General features: G+C 38.2%; 1 protein-coding gene across 1 annotated transcript in view; it reads right to left on the reverse strand.

The window, feature by feature from the left end:
- The window catches only part of PREX2 (phosphatidylinositol-3,4,5-trisphosphate dependent Rac exchange factor 2), a 212,994-nt gene that overhangs the window by 117,931 nt on the left and 70,658 nt on the right, over positions 1-24,405 (reverse strand). The window contains exons 7-12 of the mRNA XM_006090598.3: positions 21,031-21,164; positions 15,281-15,384; positions 12,957-13,106; positions 9,751-9,895; positions 5,208-5,308; positions 688-791 (exon numbers count right to left, since the gene is read on the reverse strand). Of these exons, the coding sequence (XP_006090660.1) occupies positions 688-791; positions 5,208-5,308; positions 9,751-9,895; positions 12,957-13,106; positions 15,281-15,384; positions 21,031-21,164 (738 nt within the window). The remainder of the gene's footprint in view (positions 1-687; positions 792-5,207; positions 5,309-9,750; positions 9,896-12,956; positions 13,107-15,280; positions 15,385-21,030; positions 21,165-24,405) is intronic.

Consider the following 24,405-nt stretch of genomic DNA (forward strand, 5'->3'; position numbering starts at 1 on the left):
ATATAAAGGGGTTTTAAAATTATTTTTCTTAAAATACAAAATAACAAAATATAATGTGCCCTGGCCGGTGTGGCTCAGTTGATTGAGTGTCATCCCATGAGCCAAAAGGTTGCCAGTTCAATTCCTGGTCAGGGCACATGCCTAGTTTGTGGGTTTGCCCCGATCCTGAGTACAAGAGGCAACTGCTCAATGTTTTTCCCTCACATTGATGTTTCTCTCTTTCTCCCTATTCCTCCTCTTTCTCAAAAGCAATAAAAACATATTAAAACATATTTTTTTAAAAAGATATAATGTAAACAGAAAATAAATCTATCATCAGCAACATCATTCTACTGGTTATAAATTTTGTCAAGTATACAAAGAAAAATGACATAATATTAATTTTAAATATTTGTATTGTTTTAATTTATTCATGTACCATGACCACTTATTGCTACTTGTGAAATAGCTTTCAATGGTTATAACCTTCTGAATGATGCAATTTCATTACTTCCATTTAGAACTAGATAAGAGAATGAAAAAAATAATTTTACATTAGAATTCTTGAAATAACAAAAAAAATTTTGAGGTCTGCTATGTATGTCATTTTAAAAATTTCAATACTAGAAGAATATTTTAAGTCTCTCAATAGCATTTAAAAGTATGACATGAATTCTGCTATCGATAGAAGATTGTAGAAGCTGTTACCTTTGAAATCACATCCTGCATCTCATTTCTTGGATAAAATGTTCCATCATCATAGCGAAATCTGTATAACATCTGTTCTGGTTTGAATTGATGTTTATCAGTAACTAAGAACATAAAAACAAAATATGAAAATACTAGAAATCTAAAAGAGTGTCAGCTAAAAACAAGTACATTTATGAAATACATATTTCCCAAATACTGAAACTTTAGTTTTATCAAAAGCTTTTGTTTTCCTAACACAGTATTACAATTCTAGTATTTAGATATCAAGATTCATAAGATTTGGTTATATAATACATTTACCATTTCCATATAATGACTTAAGAACTAAACTGAGGTTAGCAACATTTAGCTAGAATATTATATGTAATTGTGTGTATTTATATTTACATAAATATACTAGCTTGTGTTTTCTATTTCTTTATAGTGCCACAAAGTCAAGCAAAATGTGCCCTTCAAAGAGAAGATATTCCAATTAGTGAGTTATGGTTTGAGTCTCAGCCCTAGAAGTGAATTTTAACATTTATCTGTTTTATCCCACAGTGATCAAGCCAAGACCACACATAGACCAGTCTTGACCATTTACCCTGTGTTTAGAGCTTGAGAGCAGATTACATAATTTCAATATACAACTGATTCCAAGATTGTAATAGGTTTCTTACACTGAAAAATGCTTTTCTATTCATGTCACTTAATTTCTTTTTCTCAGTAGAAAATGAGAGTGGTCATCCTTCACTTGCAAACTTAGGATAATTACATATTTAAAAAGACTCCTATTAAACTTCTTCTCAAATTCTCTTTTTTCCTGAAGTTATTTTACAGACACATTTTTTAAATGACTGTCCTAGAAAAGAAAAACTTCAAATTGAAGCTCAGAGTTTTCATGTAAAATAATTGTGGGGTTTTTTTAAACATATTTTTATTGCTTTTAGAGAGGAAGGAAGAGGGAGGGAGAGAGAGATCAAAACATCAATTATGAGATAGAATCATTGATTGGCTGCCTTCTTCACACCCCCTACTGGGGATCAAGCCCACACCCCAGGCATGTGCCCTTGATCAGAATCGAACCCGGGACCCTTCAGTCCGCAGGCTGATGCTCTATCCACTGAACCAAATCGGCTAGGGCAATAATTGTTTTCTTAACAGGGAATGTGACATTTGCAGAAGAGACAATTTACTGCAATGGGCTCTTTTTTCATGATAGAAAACTCTGACCTGTACTTTTTGCTAACAATGTTGAAGGGGGAGGGAAAGCTGTCAGAATTAAATCTCATTAACTACATTAGGTGAATCCAGAGAAAAAGCCAAAAGGTTTGTAAAACACACACACACACACACACACACACACACACGCACGCACGCGCACATGAGTGAATTTTCAGCTATTTTACCCCAAGCTATTCAAACCACATGTGTGGCTTATGGCCACAAAATTGAGAAAGGACTGCTACCCCAAATAAAGACAGACAACACAGCTTTTGGGCATCCTTTTTCCAAAATAAGCCCCCAAAATAAAATTTTAAGAGTATTTTGGAAAAAAATTGAGATAAATATTTGGAAATCCAATGGTGTCTTTCAAGTTCACTCATTCATTTCTCCTACGCCATCTACCTATTCCCATTCTTATCCCTAAAGATTCACTGAAATCAATCACTGTCTTGCTATTCCAAAATTCAAGGAAATGTCGGGCCCAAATGTCTCCTGCCACAATAAAACAAGTGGTGCTTTAACCTATTGCTTTAACCTATTCAAAATGCAGGCAAACTCCTGTGGCTTGTGACCTCGAGAATTACTCTTGGGTTAATCTGAAACTCTTAGCTGTTGCCTGTACTCCCTCAACTTCTTGAACATGGAAAAGGGGTTTATTAACTGACGAGTTCAGGTCATCTTGTGAGAAAGGCTGTGCCATCGTTTCAACAACTATGTGATGTTACCAGGGGGCACTGGTAAATGGGAGAAGGAGCTCTGATTTGTAGCATCTGCCAAATTTCCGTGGTATGAATACTCCCACAAGGGCCAACTGCAAGCTACTAAAACAAAGTCACTGAGCACAGATTTAGACGTGCGGTGACACATTATATTGAGTATTTCCATCACATAGAAATAACAGATATAAGTAACACCAAGAGCACAGTTAACAGAAAAACATAGTAAAATAATTAGGGAGTGATGAGTTTTAAGAATCTATTACCTTTGTTTTTAATGTATGTAGTTATATGTTTCTATAACTTAAATTTTAATAATAGTTGTGGTTAACCTTGCAAATTTTTTAAAAATTTAATTACCAGCTCTCTTGAGCTTGCACAAGCAACTTCAGCACACCAGTGGATATAACAATCGAGGTCTCTGAATTCTCACATTAGCATTTACAATGTAAATACTAGTGCACAAGAATAATATTATCAGCACACCACAGAGAAAGCATATGCGCTTCAACCCCTGAACTCCTGGTGTAGCAAGGCTTTGCCTCTGATGAAGTTCTCACAGTAGCAATAACAGTCTAGTTTCTACTTATTTTTCGCTTGCTTTCCTTAAAACAGACGGTTCACTCAACTTTATTTTGGGAATTCTATTTTCACTAAAATGCAGCTAGAACCACATACTAGTAAAATTAGCATATGCGGCTCATATTTCTTCATTCTAATAAAATTATTAATGTGAAATTGCATAATATGTTTTCTTATCCCCAGTTGAAGGAATCTGTTAATTTCAAACACTTAGAAAGAAGACTATTTCCTGTGACAAAATAATCTGCATGCCAAATCTGACATTACAACTGACCAAATCCTGAAAACAGCCATAGCACAGCACAGGCCACTAAAATCAAACTGTGATGAACAGAACAGTGTTAATTATTCTTAGAGAGTATGCAGTGCTATATTTCTCAGAAAAAAATAGTTAATCGGCTTATTAATAACACTGTTCAGAAAGATTTAAATTCTCACAAGTTAAGTAATCAAACAGTTCTTGCATTTGAAATTTCAAAATAAAATTTAATCCAGAATTTATCTACCACTTCCTTTTCAAAATTGTATTGTTGGAGAAAAGTGGTGTCTGCCATAGGGGAGATAAACTGATTAGGAGTGAAATTCTTCCATTCTGATATCCCTTCCAAACAAAACAAACTTACGTTATTGATTTTTTTTTCTTTTTAGAGGGAGAGAACGGATTTCCAGATGATTCCTATCTAGATAGATGGTGGTACAAATACCTGATATCAGTGGCCCCGGTGTGGTGGGCAAAATTTGGGAGGATCTAGTTTGTTTTCAACCCACTCCAAGTTAGAAAGAAAATCAACATCAAAATACTATAGCCAAATATCCATATTTATTCATGATTCCCTGCCTTTTCTCCTCTCCCACATTTCCCATTTGACATTCTCCAAGCTTTTATTTTTAGTCTCATTATCATTGCTTTCTTGTATTTTGTTCATTTGTTGTTTCTTATTACTGATTTGAGCAATCTGATGACTCTGTTGAAATTATTCCCAAATCTGTCTCTCACTCTCTCTACACCAAGCTTCACACACACATTTTCAACCTTTGCTGGGCACTTCCACACAGATGTCTCATATCCAACCCACAGCAAATCTTTATTTTCTCCCCAACCTGTTCCTCCTCCTGATTAGCTCTTTCTGACATCCAAATAGAAAGCTCAGAATATTCTGATTTCACGCCTCATTCTTCATCTCCCTCAGCCAGTTCTCAAATGTGCTGTTTCAGCTTCACCCGAATCTCTGCAATGGGCCACTCTCATCATGCCCACCGACACAGCCCTGGCAATGCCCTGTCCTTTCACACCTGGGGATGGAACGGGCCCCCCATGCATGGGGCGCTCTGCAGTCTCTAATCTGCCTGCTCCAGGCTCCGCCCTGCCTCCGGTAGCTCTAAAACCAAGTCTGGTCACTCCTTCACTTAAAAGTGTCCATCAGCTTCTTACCTCAAGAATCAACCAGAGACACTACAGCCTGGGAGTTAAAATCTTCTGGGTCAGGTGTTAGCACACCTTTCTCACCACAACCCCCACCCCAGTCTATGCATTACGGAAGTATATTGTCTGCCACATGAGACTGTGCTAGTTCCTGAAGAGGCCACCTTGAACTTCTGCTCCCTACCTGAGTGCCATATAATATTGCTCAGGATGGAATGTTCTTCTGCCCTCTGTCCCTGGCAGAGTTCCATTCATTCTACAAGGCCCAACACTAATCCCACTCCCTCATGAAGCATTCCTAAATACTCTAGTTAGAACTCTTCATCCCTTTCTGCACAATCCCACAACACTTACCTGCATTTCTGATCCTTGCCTGTGTTGTAGTTGTTCATTGTAAAGTTAGCAAAAACATCACCAGAAACTTTCACTCCCTGAAACACGGTTCTACACATGTTAGCTATTCAAAATGTTGAAAAAACATAAGCACCTTATAACATGGAGAATTAGTATAAAGTAAACTAATCAGTAGAGCTAACAAACATGCAATCTATGGATGAATAGAATAAATAAAATATTACTAAAGTCATTACCATGATGTATAATTCCATTTTCTAATAATGCTTGTCCCAAGTGAACACCTTCTTCAGGCCTGTGAATCTCTCCGATTTCCAACAGCCATGACACAAATTCACTGCAGCAGAAATCCAATGAAAAGGTTAACTAGTTAATGTTTTCCCCCGGAAGTCTATCTGTGCATGCATTCATCAAGCAGGTATGAAAGGTGTCTCAAAATAGAAAGCACTATTTTTAGTGTATTTCAGCAATCACTTTTCATATCCATAAAGCTCAGTTATTTAAACTGAACTCTTCTAGACAACCGATGTCCATATATTCAGACTTCCCTAAACTATACAGTGGGGCCTTGACTTACGAGTGTCCCGTCTAACGAGTTTTTTGAGATACCAGCTGTCTCTCCACTGATTTTTTGCATTGAGTTGACAGAGTAATTTGAGTTAACGAGCTCCTTAACGAGCTCGGTCTCAGAAGGAATTAAACTCGTAAGTCAAGGCCCCACTGTACTTAATAACTATTTAACTTGTTGAGACTTCTAATAAACACAAAGGGAAAAACAATTATAAGGTTACTATCCACATAAAGGCAAATTTTGGACTAAAGCGTATACAACAGATCCTAAAGATAGCTAAAGGAGAGAACTAGAGAGAGTAATAAGAGATAAACTCCCTTTTAAAACTTTTCAATTACAATTTACTTTCAATATTATTTTATATTGGTTTCAGGTGTATAGCATAGTGGTTAGACAATCATAGTCATGGGGATGTAAAGTATAAGGAATATAGTCAATAATAGTGCGATAACTATGTATGGTGCCAGCTGGGTACTGGTAATAGTGGGGGAACACTTTGCAAAAGGTAAACTCTTGAATGTGGCAGTCCAGGCACAGAGAACAAGTGGATCAGAAATTCCAAGAGGGCAAACAAAACAAAACTGTGTGCCTGGTATGGCAGACAGAAGCTGAAGATGCCCGCCCACCCCCATCAAGAATCCCATCCCTTCGTTTTTTAATCACATCCTAATGTAGGTAGTGCCAGTGGATACTGCATATGTAATTAACAACCCAAGTCAGCTGACCTTAAAATATGGAAATCAACCCACTGGGCCTGAGCCAATCACTTGAGCCCTCTGAGGCCTTGGAAGCAGAGACTGGTAGCCCAAGAGGAAGTGAGGAAAATGAAAAGCCCATAAGGAAGATGCCACTGCTGCCTTCGAAGGCAGGGGGACCATGTCATGGGAATGCAGGCAGCTTCTAGCTGAGGACTTCCCTGGCCTAGAGCCAACATGAGGTGGAACCTCATTCTTATAACCCATGAATCTGCCAACAACCTGGGTGAGCCTGGAAGTGAATTCCTCCTCAGGGTCTCAAGGTAAGAGCCCCACCCAGCCCACACCTTGATTTTGGCCTTGAGCAGAAAACCCAGTATTTGACATCCAGAATTAGGAGCTAATAAAATGGGTGTTGTTTCATGCCATTAGGTATGGGGGTAATTTGTTTTGCAGCAATAAAAAATTAATACACAACAACAGACACAGAATAGCTTTACTATTCTTTCCCCAAACTTTAAAATTATTTGGTAAATTCATTGGTGTATCTAAATTGTCATCTGTAAGGAATACTCCAGCGCAAAACCATCTCCCACACATGGAGGCTGTGGCTGTGAATGGCCACAGAGGACTAGGGCTCTCGTCTTTCACCATTCCGGGAGGGGGTGAGGAGCCCCAGGCATCGCAGATAAGAAGAGTGATGTTGTGTAACACTTAGGAAAGAGAGCATCAGCTCAGTAGTAAATATTTTAAAGGCCATGTGGTATCATTAAAAGAACACTAAAGACAGAGACATTTTACAATAAAGTTTTTATCAAGCATACGTTATAAAAATCTAACATTTGACACTTTACGTAGACTAATAAATATATTTTAGAATGGTTTTACTTTTTCACAGAGGTCAGAGAAGCAAAGCTATGAAACATGTGGAGAAATTGCTTCTCTATTTCAAAACCAAAAGCAACACAAATGGCTAAAGAACAAATAGCCAAGGAACAAGGAATTCTAAATGTGATGTCTAGTCTAACCAGCACATTTTAAGGCAGAACAAGTTGTTAGAGTGCTTTTTATTCTTCTATTAAGTAAGCACCACCCGAGAGAAAGGAAATAAAAGCAGGTGAAATACAGTCTAACTGTTAAGATTGTGTTCTTCACAATAAGACAACCTGGATTCAGGTCCCGTTCCTGCTTCTAATCGCTGTGTGATGTTGGATTAGTAAATGCAGCTCTCTAAACCGCAGGCAGGGTTTTCCTTGTAACATAGAAATAATATCAACCTCACGGTGCTGACACAAGATTAAAGGAGCTGAAAGGTCAGAAACCCAGCCCAGTGCCTGGCACATGGAGCACTTATTAAATGTCGAAGATTGACAAGGACGTTGAAATGGCTGGAATGTAGCTACAGCATGATTTTACATTCTGACATCACCAGATTCCTCGCTGTGTCAAATTCAAATGAGGGAAAGAACAAAATTCAAGTACAGTTACAAATCAGGAGTATGGACCAAAAGGGGATGCTGTAATTAATCTAACGGAAGTTAACGTTACAGGGTAATTTGATCATAAATTCCTAACTGGGCAGGTCATGGTGGACACGAGAGGGAGTGTGGCAAAGGCCACGATTGACACAGCTAACATTTACTGAGTCTCCTATGTATCAGGCGCTCTGGGGAATTCTTTGCCTATCATTGCATCTCACTAGCACCACCGCCCCAGGAGAGCTTGTGGGTAAAGGGTTAACAAAACCCGTCTCCTTCAATAAGGACAAGCTTGACCCTGGGTTAACTTGCTGGCTCTGCTTCTCTAGAAACTTGATGAAGGCAGGGTGTCGGCTGCATTAGGAGGCAGCACGGCTTATGGTAAAAATGACCCCGGTGGCTGAAGTGCATACTCATAATACCTAATGAAAAGCCAGAATTTGAAGTGACTCTCGTCAGTAGGCCTGCCCCTGTGGGGACCTTGGAAGTTATGTCCATGAGGCTGTTCATAGAAACAGTGTCTTCCTTGCAATGTGGAGCTACTAAGCCAAGGTGGACTCACATTTGCTCTTTCTCTTGCACAAGATCCAACTGCTGGGGCACTGGGGACACTAGCAACACTAGCCTGCTGGCAGTCACGTGGCCACAGTGAGGACCACGCCCACTGAAGAAGAGACTCCATGCTGCCCTCCCTGCCAGCACAGGCTCCTGGCCTATATTCTTCTAATAGGGCGGGGGTTAGAGGGGTGTGGCCCATGGTCCTTTAGGGTGTCTGCATAGCTAATTAATTAACAAGACATTCTGGTAGGTAGTACAGGTAGGTACTACGATAATCTCCATTTTTAGAGAGGAAAGAGAAATTTAACTTTTCCAAATCTCAGGACCAGCTCTGAATGGAGAGAGCCTGACTGTGAAGTCTGGGTTTTGAATACTATTCCAATCTACTTTTATGACCTGACTTTAGCATCCACTAGCTGTATGAACTTGGGCATGTTAAACTCCCCGATTCCTCGTTTCTGAATCTTTATAAACTATAAGTATGTATTTGAGGATGAGAAATAATGTACAGAATGAATCCAGCCCAGAGCCTGGCCTACCTATAGGAACCTGAGGCATCGCCCTTCCCCTTGGCCCTGCCTGCTTAACCCAGCAGGGATTCCCCAGGCACAGCTGTTGCAACCACCCCAAGGACACGCACAGTCCATCCATGCTAAACGCCCAGGCGACTCTTGCCTGCCCCTCCCATGACCCACTTTTTCAGACTCTTCATCAATTGCCCTTCATCCTGAGCCTACCTGTCAAAATAGTAAATTAACTGGTAGTCGCCCTCGCCAGTTTGGCTCAGTGGATAGAGCGTTGGCCTGTGAACTGAAGGGTCCTGAGTTCGATTCCAGTCAAGGGCGCCTGCCTGGGTTGCGGGCTCAGTCCCTAGTGGGGGGCGTGCAGGAGGCAGCCGATCAATGATTCTCTCTCATCATTGATGTTTCTATCTCTCTCTTCCTCTCCCTTCCTCTTTGAAATCAATAAAAATATATTTAAAATTGATTAATTAACTGGTAGCTTACACTGTGTTTCTTCAGTTCTCTAGCCTTCTCTGACTTTCCTATCACTTTCACTGGCTAGACATAAAGATTGAGAACTTGGCCATGTAGAAGTGGAAGTTGATCTGGTGGGAATAGATGACCCAGGCAAGGAATCTAGTTTAGAGGAGACCAGTGCCAAAGCGGAATCCTCTGTACTCATGTTCTTGCCAGTCTGTCCGCTACCGGCAAACCCACCTGCAGACGTAGCCTCTACATGCACAGCCTCATAGTATATCAGAAATTACTGAAGTTACGAATGAATGGATAAATGCCTTACATTTTCATGGTTCCCAGCTCTACATCCATTCCCTCATCCCACTATAGGCCAGAAAATGTTGATAATAAAGAAATATTCAAAATGCTTAAGAGAATTTTTTTAAGAAAAATAAAGTTAACACATGAGATAATGAAAATATAAAAATATATATATGCACCCAGACCACCAACCCTACCTTCCAAGAAAGCATTTAGGGAACGTAGTCAGTTTTCTTTTTCTGTCTTTGATCAGATTTCCTTGTTTGCACATCATTTTGTAGAGTTTCTCACCCTGTTCAGAGATCATTACCCAGGTGTCTTGCTCCATTCCTAATTTTAAACCTATCAAACAGGAAACAAAGGTAACTGAAAAAAATCACTTCATTCACTCATCCCTTTATTAAACAACCTTTCATTGCATGTCTGCCATGTGCTGGTGCTGTGGGTACAGAGCTCTATACTACAGGGGCCTGGTGTTCAGGAAGCTCATGAGATACAGGGAGACAGTGGAGGTAAGATGCCCAGGGCGATTTGGCATCTTTGTGCAAGCTCTGCCTCAAAGGTGCATGGTTTGGCCAGTGGAGGAAGAACAGCTGTATCTCAGACTCTATGGACCCCTTTGTCAGGACTCCATCAGAACAACTGGACAGGGTGACCCCAGAGACAGCCTAAGAGGAAAAATTCTGATACAACAGGGAACCACTCAGAGTAGATCCCTTATCTGAGAAATTTTCAGAAAGGCTTCACAGAAGGGCCTGTGTGAATGCAGAGGTATGAACTGGATTTGCAGAGAAAGAAAGGAGTCATGCGAGCTAACTGAGGTGAAGCAGCACAGATAGGGAGCCCTGGGTTTAGGTGAGAGCATAGGAGATGCATTGGTGGATTAGGCAGAGTCTTGCTCAACTGCAGTTCAAGGTCCTTCATCCCTTAGGTACTGGGGAAACGTCTGTTTCAATCAGAGGGTGAGAAGGCAGGGGAGGGCAGGACAGGAAGTTTTGTTGCTTTGGAAACTAAGCTCAGAGGACAAGCTGAAAGGGGGAGGGTTTAGAAAGAGGGAGATCATTAGGATGGAAATGCAAACATTCAGGCAAGTTCGAGTCCCTACAGACACTAATAGGAACAAAGTTGAGAAATAGCTAGGAGGTGGTATTGGGAGGACCCACCACCAGGTTAATTGTTCATGTGAAGGCAAGGGGTAAGAGAAGAAAATCCAGACTTTTGACATGACAACTGAAAGGAAGTGGGAAGCATAGTGGGCAAGGGTTTCAGGTCAGGAGGAGCCCAGCACTGACCAGGTTGACCTTGGACATTCAAGGGGAACACAGGGGGTCAATGGAATGCGTATGTATGAATCTCAGGAGAGCAGACAAGGCTAGACATGGAGACTGAGAACTTGGCCATGTAGAAGTGGAAGTTGATCTGGTGGGAATAGATGACCCAGGCAAGGAATCTAGTTTAGAGGAGACCAGTGCCAAAGCAGAATCCTAGGAACACTGACATTTAATCAGTGGGACTTTCATGAAGAATTGTTGCAGAGGAAATACTTGAATTATTTTAGTCTTCTAGCTACAGAATTTCTAACATTTTATTTTTTTACAATGGCAGGAGCCATTAACATTTGTCAGTAATAGTGAATAACCCATTAACAATTGAACCTATTGCCTGGCTGGTGTGCTCAGTGGCTGATCGTCAACCTATGAACCTGGAGGTCATGGTTCGTGTCCCAGTCAGGGCACATGCCCGGCTGTCTGGCTCAATGTCCAGTGGGGGACATGCAGGAGGCAACCAATTAATGAAAATTTCCCATCATTGATGTTTCTATCTCTTTCTCCCTCTCCCTCTCTGAAATCAATAAAAATATATTTTAAAAAGCATTGAGCCTATTAACATACACAGATTTCTTTCTTTCTCCCCCATCCACTTTTTTTTTTGGGGGGGGAGGGGCGGAGGTTGGGCATATCTACATACATAGTCATTTTGAAAAGTAAATCTTTAACTTGATGAAAATTTCAATTTATTTTAAAATAATCTGCTATATTTGAGTAAACTGCTAGATTTAACAAAACTTAGGAGTCCATTATGCATTCAAAATTTTTGTCTTAAAAGTTACCATCTGGTTCTTCCTCCAGCACCAATCAAAGGAGTAAGTATTTGAAAATGCTTTGGAAATTCTTAGCACAACTGTGTACTATGGATATTTTAATCAAGGTAGAAAATTTATACATCTCCAAGGGAAAATATCTGAAGATGGAAAGGGCTCTTCATGTTCTAAAATTTTATCACCAGTGAGATGTTTTATTCCTAGACGTCTAGGGAAAGAATACACAGTCGTGTTTCTTATTGATTATTTGAAAAAGAAACTAGCAGTTATATAAGCATTTCTATTTCCCAGCTGAATTACAGAAACATGGTTACTTGCAGACAACTGAATATTGCCAGACCAAATACCTCCCACAAATCTCCCTAAAAAAAAAAAAAAAAAAAAAAAAAAAACATGAAGCAAATTTGAGCTAGGCCTGCCTGGTGTGAACAAGCTCCTTACTGAATACTCAGTGCCATTGTAACATGATTAAAAAGTTAATATATAGCCAAAGTGCCCTCTTCTATAATTAGGACACTAACGTATTTGGAATTTTCAGTGTACTACTAAATATACAGAGAACAATTGTTGGAGGCCCTACAACACCGCATATTATTGAAGCTTGCCTCTTAAAGGAAAACTCTGTGATGATGCTGTAGAAATGGCAAGAATAAAGTGCAAAGAAAATGGAACGAATGTTAAAGCAAGTGAAACTATTTCCTGTAGACTGAATGTCTGTGTGCCCCCAACAATCATATGTGGAAATCTAATCCCTGGTGAGATGGCATGAGGAGGTGGGGCCTCTGGGAGGCGGTGAGGTCATGAGAACGGACCCTCATGAATGTGATTAGTGCCCTTATAGAAGAGACTCCAGAGAGATCCCTCTCACGCCCTCCACCTTGTGAGGTTACAGCAAGAGGCCTTGTATGAGGAAGTGGCCTATCACAGAACACAGACTCTGCAGGTGCCATGACCTTGGACTTCCAGCCTCCAGAACAGTGAGAAAGAAATGTCTGTTGCTCATAAGCCACCCAGCTATGGTAGTTTGTTATAGCAGCCCGACCAGACTAAGACACTATTTAAAAGACACTGCCAATCACAATACAACTATTTTGCTAACTACATAAGGTTATTCTTTTATTTTAGTAAGTAATAATATTGGAAGCTTTCAAAAATTATTTCAGCATGGGGGACTTACATCACATAGAAAATTCAAGTAAGCATTATATACCTTTTTCCTTTCTCATAACTTTTGCCCATTATCTGCTTTTCTGCTAACTTAGAGATTCACCAAGCATAACAGTGCCCAATTCATATACCCACTTTTTCGTCTTTCTCTTTCTTTCAAAATAGCTTCTAACCATTCGTGTTTCTCTTCAGGTGTTTTTGCCATACACACAAACCATTTATTTTTTGCTGTGTTATGTATCTTCCATCCATTAACCACAATGTGTCCACTGCTATGGAAGTCAGCTGGAAATGAAAGAGCAAAGGTGAATGAGCAAATGTTATATAGAATATTATTTCAATGCAGTCGTTCAATTCACAAAAGTTCCAAAACCACTGAATTCTTCAAGATCTCTTCCCTTTATATATGTGTGTTGAAGAACAAAAAATAAAAAATTAACAAAATGTTTATATATCGAGTGCAGTCAGTGCTCAATTGCAGAACATTTCTAACATCCATTACCCCTCACAGGCTCTCACTCCCCCACGTCTGACACAGATACACTGAGGACAGCATTGTATGCCCATCCCTCCAAAGGCCCTGGATGATCACATGTCTTCATCTAGTGTCCCAGTTTCCCATCAGCACAGTAACCATAGCAATCAATACAAAATTCACTTCGACTTCTAGGGCAGATGGTACAAATGTTGACGACCACGTCATCTGAAGAAAAGGAAGGAAGTGAGCCACAGGGAAGAAAACAAAGAGAGTTGCTGACACAACAGGGCAGAGGTTCCCCGGGGAGAAAGGGCCAATGAAGGACAGCGTGGAGGCTTGGGTGTGCCTGCCCCTATCTCACGTCATCCCACCCCAAGCAGGGAAGCCAGAGAGCTGTTCACATTGTAGACAGGTAGCATTTCCAAGTGCCACTAAACGGTCTCTTTGGAAAGCCTCCAAATGAGTTACTGCCACCCTGTAAAGACTACCGTGCACACCTGCCATGGAAAGAGAGCCTGCTGGGTCCCACACGTGATCACGGGAGTATCTGCAACCATAGTTGGCAGCACAGAAGGGATCTGAAATGTGGGGTTTCTCCCTGTTCCTGCTGACTGACAGTTCCGCACCTCCATCCCACCATCAGCCAATGAGGGTCGTCTCCACAGCATGACTTGGTTCCCAAGGGAAGTGCCCTGTCTCAGGCACCACCCGAACTTGGCCCATCGCATGTCTTTTTCCCTTACCTGCGGCAACCACACTTCACTCTTTTAAGAACCAGACAATTTGTTAGGATGCTAATGATAAGATAGAGAAATGGCACATAGGTGAGCATTTAAAAACCTGTGTTTCTGCCCTAACTGGTTTGGCTCAGTGGAAAGAGCGTTGGCCTGTGGACAGAAGGGTCCCAGGTTCGATTCCAGTCAAGGGCATGCACCTTGGTTGCGGGCACATCCCCAGTAGGGGGTGTGCAGGAGGCAGCTGATCGATGTTTCTCTCTCATCGATGTTTCTAACTCTCTATCCCTCTCCCTTCCTCTCTGTAAAAAATCAATAAAATATAAAAAACAACAACAACAACAAAACCTGTGTTCCTAACAGATTATAAACATTCTTCTCCTTTCTGAGACCCAGGGAGAAGAATGACATCAAAGGTATGTGGGAGGGGGAAGCTAATCTGTACCCCAATCCCATGTTTAGATTGAATATTATAAAGACATTTCTCTATATGGGAATAAAAGTCATTTATCAACAATTAATATATTTTATATTATTTTGTCTTTTCTCTTAGGAGCATACCTTTGAAATTCTAACTAAAATCTTTGGAAAAAGAGTGATTCAAATTTACTAGGCATTCATATTAGAGACAATTTTTTTTTCAAATAGTAAATAATTAATTTACTTTCATTTCATTTTATATAATATTCGTGACTGATCATATTAACTTACTTATAAAAGTCCATACCTTCAAATGTACAGAGCAAAAGTTTACTATCTTTGTGAGATAAAGAACTTAACATTACACAAACCACCTCCATCCACAACTTTCCTGTACAAGCAAATTGATAACCTGTTTATATTAATAACAGTTACATACCAAAATAAATCTAAGGTTTGCTATATTCTACATTAACTATATTATAGGAACACAATGTCACATATATACTTATAACACATAAGATCACTTAAAATCAATTCATCCATTAAATATTTCTGCATCCACACTCATTAGACTAGGAACTGTGTTTATAACATTCCTACTCAGCTATTTCTTTATATCTGTGTTTAATGTTAGTGTGTTTCAGCCAAAAATAAATTTTTTTTACAATAGTCCTCCCCTTCCTTTAACCTTTTTTCTCTGACTGCTCTATCTAACAAACTATTTCTAAGCTCTAATGCACCGCACAGGAATTATTCAAGTGAGAAGTCTATCTTATGAGGGAGTTTACCATTGGCCTTTGATTTTAAATCTACTAATCACTTACCTGTACCATCATCCACATTCTCCACTTCCATCACCTCTGTATTGATCCGGCCACGAAAAAGGTACCGATGTCCATCTGTAGATGTCTTGCTATTCTTCAATCGTCTTATAAAAGAATGAAATCGCAAAATCATTATTACCCTACTTAATGCAAGACAATGTTGATGCAATATAATTTAACCAAATCTTTGTAAAAGAGAGACTCAACGACATCAAATGTTAATTAGGCTCTTGGTATTTTTTACTTGTGTTCTCCTATTCATAATAGCACTGGTGCATTATGAAATGTGACTTCCAGTTGTTTTTTTTTTTATAAGCTAAAGCTCTGGGCTCAAGACAATATATAGGTGGTAGGGTAAAGCTCAATATAGGACATCAAAGATACCTAATCACACGCTAACAGACACTAATAGTTGGTTGAAATTTCATTTGATTTCTTTCACCTCATTTTTCAGTAAATAGCTGGTAATTCCCATTTTTCCAATCCCTGGTAAAATTCAGTTAGTTCTTATGACCCCTCTGCAAATAAATTGACTCTGCTGGAGGTTCTTAAGCATTATCCAGCTAAAAATATTTTCCCTATATTGTTTTTATGATATGACTAGAGGGCCAGTGCACAAAATTCATGCACGGGTAGGACCACTAGGCCTGCGGTGATCAGGGCCAATTGGGGCCTTCTGGCTGCTGCTGGGGCCTTCCTTCGTTCCGCACTGCCCCCTGGTGGTCAGTGCACGTCATAGCAAGCAATCAATCTCCTGGTCTCCTGGTCGAACTCCCAAGGGGACAATTTGCATATTAGACTTTTAAATATATATAGATAACTGTACACTTGTTGAATAAGTCTCTTAATACATTTACAATCCTTCATAAACGTCATATTTATTTTCAAAATAGTCCAAAACATTCCAAAATGTTGCATATAGTGGGTCCAGTACTGGTTTTTAATCTTTAAAAGTATGTAACACAAAGTAAGAAAATCCAGGTTTACAGATGAACATTTGAAATAATGAATTAGGTCATTATGTATGTTTATTTTTCAATCACTGAACATTCACAACAGATTGCTTTAAAAACGGAGTCTTTTCCATTAAATTTAAAAGGAAAGATTATAAGGAATGATTCAAGAGGATTAAAGAATACCTAATCACTCAAGAGATTTCAATTGACCTGGACTATTCAAGTTGACTTACTGACACAAGTCTGCCTAACAATTTAGTACGCTGAAATAACTATTCATTTACTGTAAAATAAAGTTACACCTAGCAAAAGTTAAGCTGTAACTGTATACCAACACCAGTGCTCTCTCTCCTCCTCTCCTTGGTAGATACCTGCCATGGAGTGTAAGGGGTGAGTACAGGGAGGTGACACAAGGTATCTTCACAGTCCCTGACTTCCTTCTTTGGAAATAGTATATATCCCTACTTATCCGCCTCCACTGGTTTTCAACCTTCCTAATGCCGCGACCCTTTAATACAGTTCCTCATGTTGTGGTGACCCCCAACCATAAAATTATTTTCGTTGCTACTTCATAACTGTAAGTTTGCTACTGTTATGAATCGTAATGTAAATATCTGATATGCTATATGTGTTTTCCGATGGTCGCGACCCACAGGTTGAGAACCACTGGACCCTCATCAAAACAAATAGTCCTTCATCACTAATAAAGAAAACTAACTAAATTGATGAATTCATTTGACTGACAATCTGTTGCCCCAAGGCCTTCAGGATCTTGCACTCTTACGTTCATTCTGAATGCAACCTCTAAATGCCCTTCGTTAATAAGCCTAAATATACACTATAATTAGGAATTCAAGCCAAGTAGCTATGAAAGTTGGCATCACTGGAGGCCAAAGGTAAAGAATGCAGAGCCAAGTAATATGCAGGTAACTGCATATTCTCTCAGGCAGGAAATCGTACCCTGGTGTGTTGCAAAAAAGGATTTCTTATAAGTTGATACATCACACTTAAAACCAATCATATTTTGAAATGCTTAATATCCTTGATGACAGTTTTAGTCACAGGCATGGAATCTATCATTGGGTCCTATTTTTCAAAGTATTAATTTCCTTTGTGATCCTGCTCTTAACCCTGTACAGGCTTTTTATATTCTCTTGACCTGCAGATGATAACAGTGAATATGAAATTCTAGTCAGTATCTGATCAATACAGTAATACTTTGATCAAATAGATCTTTGGTCCCTTCAGAAAGTGGCTCTATTGAATTCTAAAGATTAAAAAAATCCATGGATTGAAAATTATTTTACTCTATATTGTAATGTTGAGTATTTGCATAACTTGAGTCTATGATTTTCTTCCTAATTATGTGTTTCAATGGCCACCGGGATGCATGTACAGGAATGTTCACAATAATAGAAAAACTGGAAAGAACTCAAGTCCATGAACAGGAGAATGAATAAACTATTAATTAAACTGTGTTATATTAAACCAATAAAATTTTATGCAGCAGTTAAGATGAATAAACTACTGCTACACACAGATATATAGTTTAAAAAGTATATTCTATAAAACATAAGTTGCAGCAACTAAATACATGATAATACCATATGATATACAAAGTTCATAAAAAGCCCAACTACTAGGAAGCAGTCATGTTATAAGTATCAAATATTACATAACACATTCTTTTTCAATACTAGTTTCTTCTAAGATTAATAGTGTTAGAAATATGGACAGCTGGGATGCCTAATTAGCACTCTTGTTTTCAATGAATGTAATTCTAAAATTAAAATAAATTCATCAGGTCCCTGGTTCTTGCAATTACAACATTATGGAAGTTTGGAAAAGGTCCAGTTTACTCATATTTTCTGAAGGATCATTAGAGCTTAGACAGTGCAAGGTAAAGGAAGTGAAGTATTCTAAAACGAAGGAAACAGATGGTGGATTCACATTACTATCATTCAGGAAGGGATGGACACACAGATTTATTTAGTGATTTCCATTTCTAATCACTATATATTTTGTCCATGCTACACATACATTCAGGGTATTTGCTAAACCACATGATCTTAATTTTATAAAGCCTGTCTTGTTGTTTAATTTCTTTAAATATTAAGTCCATGAGACCATAAATAATATCATTATCGGTACAGTCTTCACTTGCAAAAGCTTTTAACTTAAAGCTGTAATTTTAAAAAGATATCATTCTCAAGTGAATGCCTTTAATAACTGCACCTACACAAATGTGTTAATTAACTCAATGGGGAAATGTTTTCATAACATATTATGTATATCAAATTATATTATAAACTCTAAAAATCTTACAATTTTATTTCTCAATTATACCTCAATAAAGCTGGGAAAAATAATTACACCTAAACAACTTGAATCACATTACAATTTTTAATGAGTTACACACAAGTAAAATTAACAGCCTACATCTTCATAAAGCCTATTTCTATTAATCTCAATCTTTCTACCAAGGCAAAAAATTTAGAAGAGCATACTAGAAAAAATAACAGGTCCATTTTCACACTGGTAAAGGGCAAGTATTTAAAAGCTTATTGAGACAAAGCTGACAACAATTTAATTATCTTCTGGCTCTAATCCTAACCTGCTCCCTTTCATCAAGGTGCATGGTATCACTTCATTAAACAAATGTTTCATAGATACAGTTAAGAAAAGCATATAAAGGCTCGGGAAATTTCTCAATAAAGTGCATTTTACTATTTTGCTTAATCCACCTGCAAATATTTCCCCCAAAAGTTCAAGAAAACATCCTATCAAATAAATACCTTCTGAAGAAAAAAAAATTGTATCTATGCTTTAAAACAAACAACAATTACATCAATAACTTTGATTGGGTTTCATTCAGTCATTTATTCTCTTGTTCAACAAATACTTCTCGAGTAGCTATTACATGGTAGGTCTGCTCCAGTCTCCGGGGAAATAGCAATGAAAAAGCAGCAAGACCCTTGTTCTCATGGCCCTTGCAGTCTCATCTTGTAAAGGTGGCAGAAAATAAGCAAATAAATAATGGAGAAAATTTCAGCGTGCATCTTCCCGATATTGACAGAGTGGCTGGGAGGCTGCCTTGGATGGGGTGGTCAGGGAAGATATTTCTGAGGACGTGATATTTCAATGAGATCTAAAAGACATGAAGAACCTGGCCACACAAACCTTGGAGGGAAGAGCAACTAGGAAGGAGAAACAGTCAGTGCACCATGGAAGAAATGGTATTCTCTATTTCCTCATGGGGATGTAACGTAAAGCATAGAGAATACAGTCAATAATACTGCAATAACTATGTATGGTGCCAGCTGGGTTCTGGAAGTATCAGGGAGAACACTTTGTAAAGTATCTGATTGTCTAACCACTATGCTGTACACCTGAAACCAATACAAGATAATATGAAGTGTAAACCATAATTGAAAAATAATTACATCTTTTAAAATTAAAATTAATTATTGATGTCCTTCTCCTAAAACTGCGCCTCTCCAGTGTCCCCATCCATTTGTTTCCTTGATTCTAAAACCTAAGAGTTAGCCTTGGGTCCTATCTTTCCCTCATCCTCGCACACCAACCCATTAGAAAATCTTGTTGATTCTGCATTTATATTATTTTATGTTTTAAATATATTTTATTGACTTTAGAGAGGATGGGAAAGGGAGAGAAAAATAGAAACATCAATGATGAGAGACAATCATTAATCAGCTGCTTCCTGCACACCCCACAGCGGGGATCGAGCCTGCAACCTGGGCATGTGCCCTGACTGGGAATCAAACTGTGACCTCCTGGTTCATAGGTCGACACTCAACTGAGCCACTTTGGCCAGGCTGATTCTGCATTTAAAACATACAAAAATATTTCCACATCTTTTTATCTACCCTAGTCCATTCAGTCCACTAGCATCTCCTCCCTGGGTGATAGTGGCTGCCTCCTGACTGGTCCCATTTACTGCTCCACAATTTATGCTCTGTATTTTTTACAAAAATAAAGACATGAAAGTGTTTTAAGAAGGAAGAAGTGCTCAACTAAGCTAAACGCTGCTGAGAAAAACAAATGAAACCTTACAGAGCAGAAAAGTGATCACTTCCTTAGAGGTCAATGGTGACTGACATGAGCAGCTTGGTGGGGCAGAGTGGAACGCTTACCATCAAGCTTTCCATTTTTATAACTGTGAGTGTTGACAAAGTAAAGGGATGCCCACAGGACAGGTGGCTCAGGTATAATGAAGTAGAATATTGCTGCAGGTGAAGAATCTGCAGGCTTTCAGGTCCAAATACTGAATGGATCATTCATATGAGTTTTGAACACAGCAAAATGGTGACCAAGAAAACACAAGAAAGTGGTACAAGAGCTAAAGCAATCACTGAATTCGTGTGTGGCAAGAAGATATGAAGTGTTAAAAGTAAATAAACCAAGAAAGCTACTAGAGAGGAAGGACTAATGGCATGAACTTCACATGTGCTAGAATTCTTAAAGGCAGAGGAGAAGAGGTTGGGAAGCAGCATTAGGAAACACACCTACCTGTCCTACAGGGTCTGAGGTAGGGGAGTTAGAAACAACAACAAAAATCTTTCCTCTAGAAGGCTTCTGGGGAAGTAGTGTCATCCAATGGTAGTCACATTTCAGTTAGGTTTTATAAACAAGTGAAGAGAACAGTCAGCATAGGCTGAGTATGTGGAAGTTTCTGTGACCATGAGATTGTGAGTTCCCAGGACCACAGAGGAGAAGGCTGAGTCTATGAGATGGATAACCAATTTCTGAAGTGTCACCTGTTGATCCTCTTACCTGTGTTTTCTTTTGCAATACACCAAAAGATTATCAAAAAGAAAAAACACCCGTTCTTGAATGTTTCCAGAAGAAATTTTCAGTAAGACTCCACACATCAGCATTTCAGTGCAGGTGTCAGTAATGTTGGACCCCTAAGTCAGGAAAAATGGAGATAATGTCTGATTACTTACTAGAAACTTTCATGTGTGATTCTTTTTCTCCTTAAAAGCATATTTGTTTTTATTTGAAGATGCATTATATGGATAAGATTAAAGCTCAAACAGTACAAATATTTATACACTGAAGGTAGGTCTCCTTTCTTTCCATCTCGTCCTGACCAGTCTGAGATGACACAACTACTGATAGGAATATCACTCCAATAAATTCAATAAAAAGGCAAAAAAAAAGAGATTCTGGGTCTTTTTGCTATTTTATATATGTATGCATATTTAAGCCATCTATGATACATGTTTCCTATGTTCTTTAAAAAGACAATGTTTTCAAACCAGAACAGGATGCTAAAGATTATTAGAAAACATCAAAAAGCAGGATAATGAAACAAATGCTAGGCTCTGAACAGAACCAGGTCAGAATCATTGTCATTAACCAAAAGAGCCAAGAGAATCCTAAAATAGTAAGAAGCCGCTAATCATTATATCTGCATTTAATTATCATTCAGCCCACTATGTGTCAGACACTGTCTTAGACGCTAGGGACCCAGAGCTTGAGACATGACCCACACTCCCAAGAAACACATACACTAGTGGAAGAAACAGAAATGTGAACGCAATTATATACCATGTGATCATTGCAAGAATAGACCTTTAATAAAATGAGGGTTGGTGTGAGTGAACAGTGATGAATATCAGGGATGGCTGTGTGTGCTTATGATTATGTGTGTTTATAATTAATGATATGGTTCATTCCATGTTGTGGTTTCAGGTACAATCATTCTCCAGTAATTTTCTTCGTTGAATTTATGAAGCTCACCATTTAAATATCACCTTCCACTATAGTTGAGATCAGTCTGAATGGATGAACTTCAGTCACAGACTGCAGCCCAGAACAGCCCATTTTGGCACCACTGCTCACCAACCACATATCTTCTTGTGGTGTGTGTGTCACCCCACAAGATCCAGCAAGAAAATAATAACAATTCAGAATCTAATTTGTGAAGAAGCTGAATAATTTTTCATCTATAATTTGAAATATATAACCGGCTGCCAATTACTTATACAGTCAGGATACATGAAAAACTATTAAGTTTCATGCACCATTACAGAATTTAATGGGGACGCGTGATAAATTTCATGAGCAGACACTTGTTAGGTGCCAAAGTATACTTTCAGAAACTGACAAGAGCCAAAAAAGGCAATTAGAAGCATGTGTATTTATTTTTGGTTTCTTTTCTAATTTCCAAGCCTCTTCAAACATTAAAATCATAATTTATGAAAAACTACAATAACAAAACAAATATCTTCTCAAAAGAAACAATAAAGTATAATATTGCTAACCCAATTTTGGACTCTTTTGAGAGGGTAAGTTGTTGTTTTTTATGTTAACAAGTTCTCTGAATATAAGTTACATAAGGGTTCATTACTGATTCTTTGCAGCTATGAGATGGCAAAAATCAGTATAATAGGAAACCATTCACTGATTATCTGCCCATTTTCAGCTCTCCCTGCTTAACACCAGGGACTGTCTCATTCATCTTGCCAACTGAAGGTTGAGTGTCAGCATCAGAAAAACACAGACTGCCTGCAGAGAGGAACCATAATCTGAGGAAAGATGAGAGATGGAAGAGTGCTTGAAACCTTTTCCTTCGTATACAATGTACTGCCAGACAAAGAGCTAAGAAAGTGGGGCCCATTCACAGAAGAAGACAAGAATATTGACCAGAAGGACAAGTAGATGGGTATTTCATCAGAGAACAGTTCTAATATCAAAGGAGTTTCTTGAGAAAATTAATGAAGCATTTGAATATTCTTTTAAAAAATCTGTTAAAACTACTATGAAAGTCAAATATGGAATGAAGCCTATCACATTGTTTTATTATACAATGTTGTCTTAAAATGTATGCACTCTCCAAAAAAAAGACTCAACATTTGAGTCACTCTTTTTGAGATTCAAATTGTTAACTGAAATTATAACCTAAATTCTTATATATCAGGTAAAACAAACTAATAATATACATTTTCATTTTACCAAGATAATGTCCCAGTCAAACTTTCCCCCAATCCCACATATTGTGAAATTTTGATCAATTTTATGTGGATTTACTTTAAATGGTCTTTTTCCCACACCACTTATCCTTCAATAACAAGGACTATCTATAAATCAATTCTACCTCAAGGCAGACAAGCTGTGTCTACCAAATCACCTTGTAGAAGGGACAGAAAGAAACAGGTCTCACCATAACCTTGGCAAGACTCAGTCATGAAATAACAAGAGAACATGACTTGAAGTCAATACACTGTCTGACACAAACTTCATCAAATGTAAGCAGTAAACTGGTTCCAAAAACAAGAGGTGATTTTAAAATGGTCTAGTAGCATCATGTCTCCTGGTAAAAAGGTAAGCAAGAGGTGTCAAGTTTCGATTGTTTCCTTTTACTTTCTAAGACACAATAATTATCTTGAATGTTATTTTTCCACCACCTTCATATATTAATAATTCACCCTCTATCTTTTATCGTGATTTTTCCTCTGATTTGAGAGATCAATCTATCAAGGACGTAAAGCTGAATTACTAAATGACATAATGTTTATTGATACTCCCTTGTCAATATCGGGCAGTATTGCTCCAAAGATTGCAGTTATAATTACAATACTATCAACCAACTAAAAAGCAGACTAAGACTAAAAATGCTCCTGTTCTATGAAATGAATCAATGACTCTAACTAAACAGTTAATCAGTTTCATTTCCAAGCACATTGGTCATTGCTCTACAATTACCTTTAGTAGAATATCTTGTGGAATGTTTGGAATGTTGGATAAGACATATGACTCAGACATAATAAATGATATTAATAATATTTTAACAATGTTATTTTTATTGTTTCTTTTGAGAAGAAATTTGTTTTGTTATTGCATTTTTTCATACAGTATGATTTTAATGTTTGAAGAGACTTGGAAATTTAGAAAAGAAGCCAAAAAACAAATACATATGCTCCTAATTGCCTTTTCTGGCTCTTGTCAGTTTCTGAAAGTATACTTTGGCACTTCAAATATGAGCAATTAAAAAAACTACAGATCTTCTGTGAGAGCAGTCACTACCTAATGCTGACTAAAACCCAATTTTTATAATAGGCAAATTTATCTGAGAGATTTCACTGTAAAAAAAAACCTTCATTTTCTGAATGGGGAAACAAGACCCTAGATAAGTAAGTAACT

Source organism: Myotis lucifugus, unplaced genomic scaffold, assembly GCF_000147115.1.
Source record: "Myotis lucifugus unplaced genomic scaffold, Myoluc2.0 scaffold_77, whole genome shotgun sequence".
In the NCBI taxonomy this organism is placed as follows: Eukaryota; Metazoa; Chordata; class Mammalia; order Chiroptera; family Vespertilionidae; genus Myotis; species Myotis lucifugus.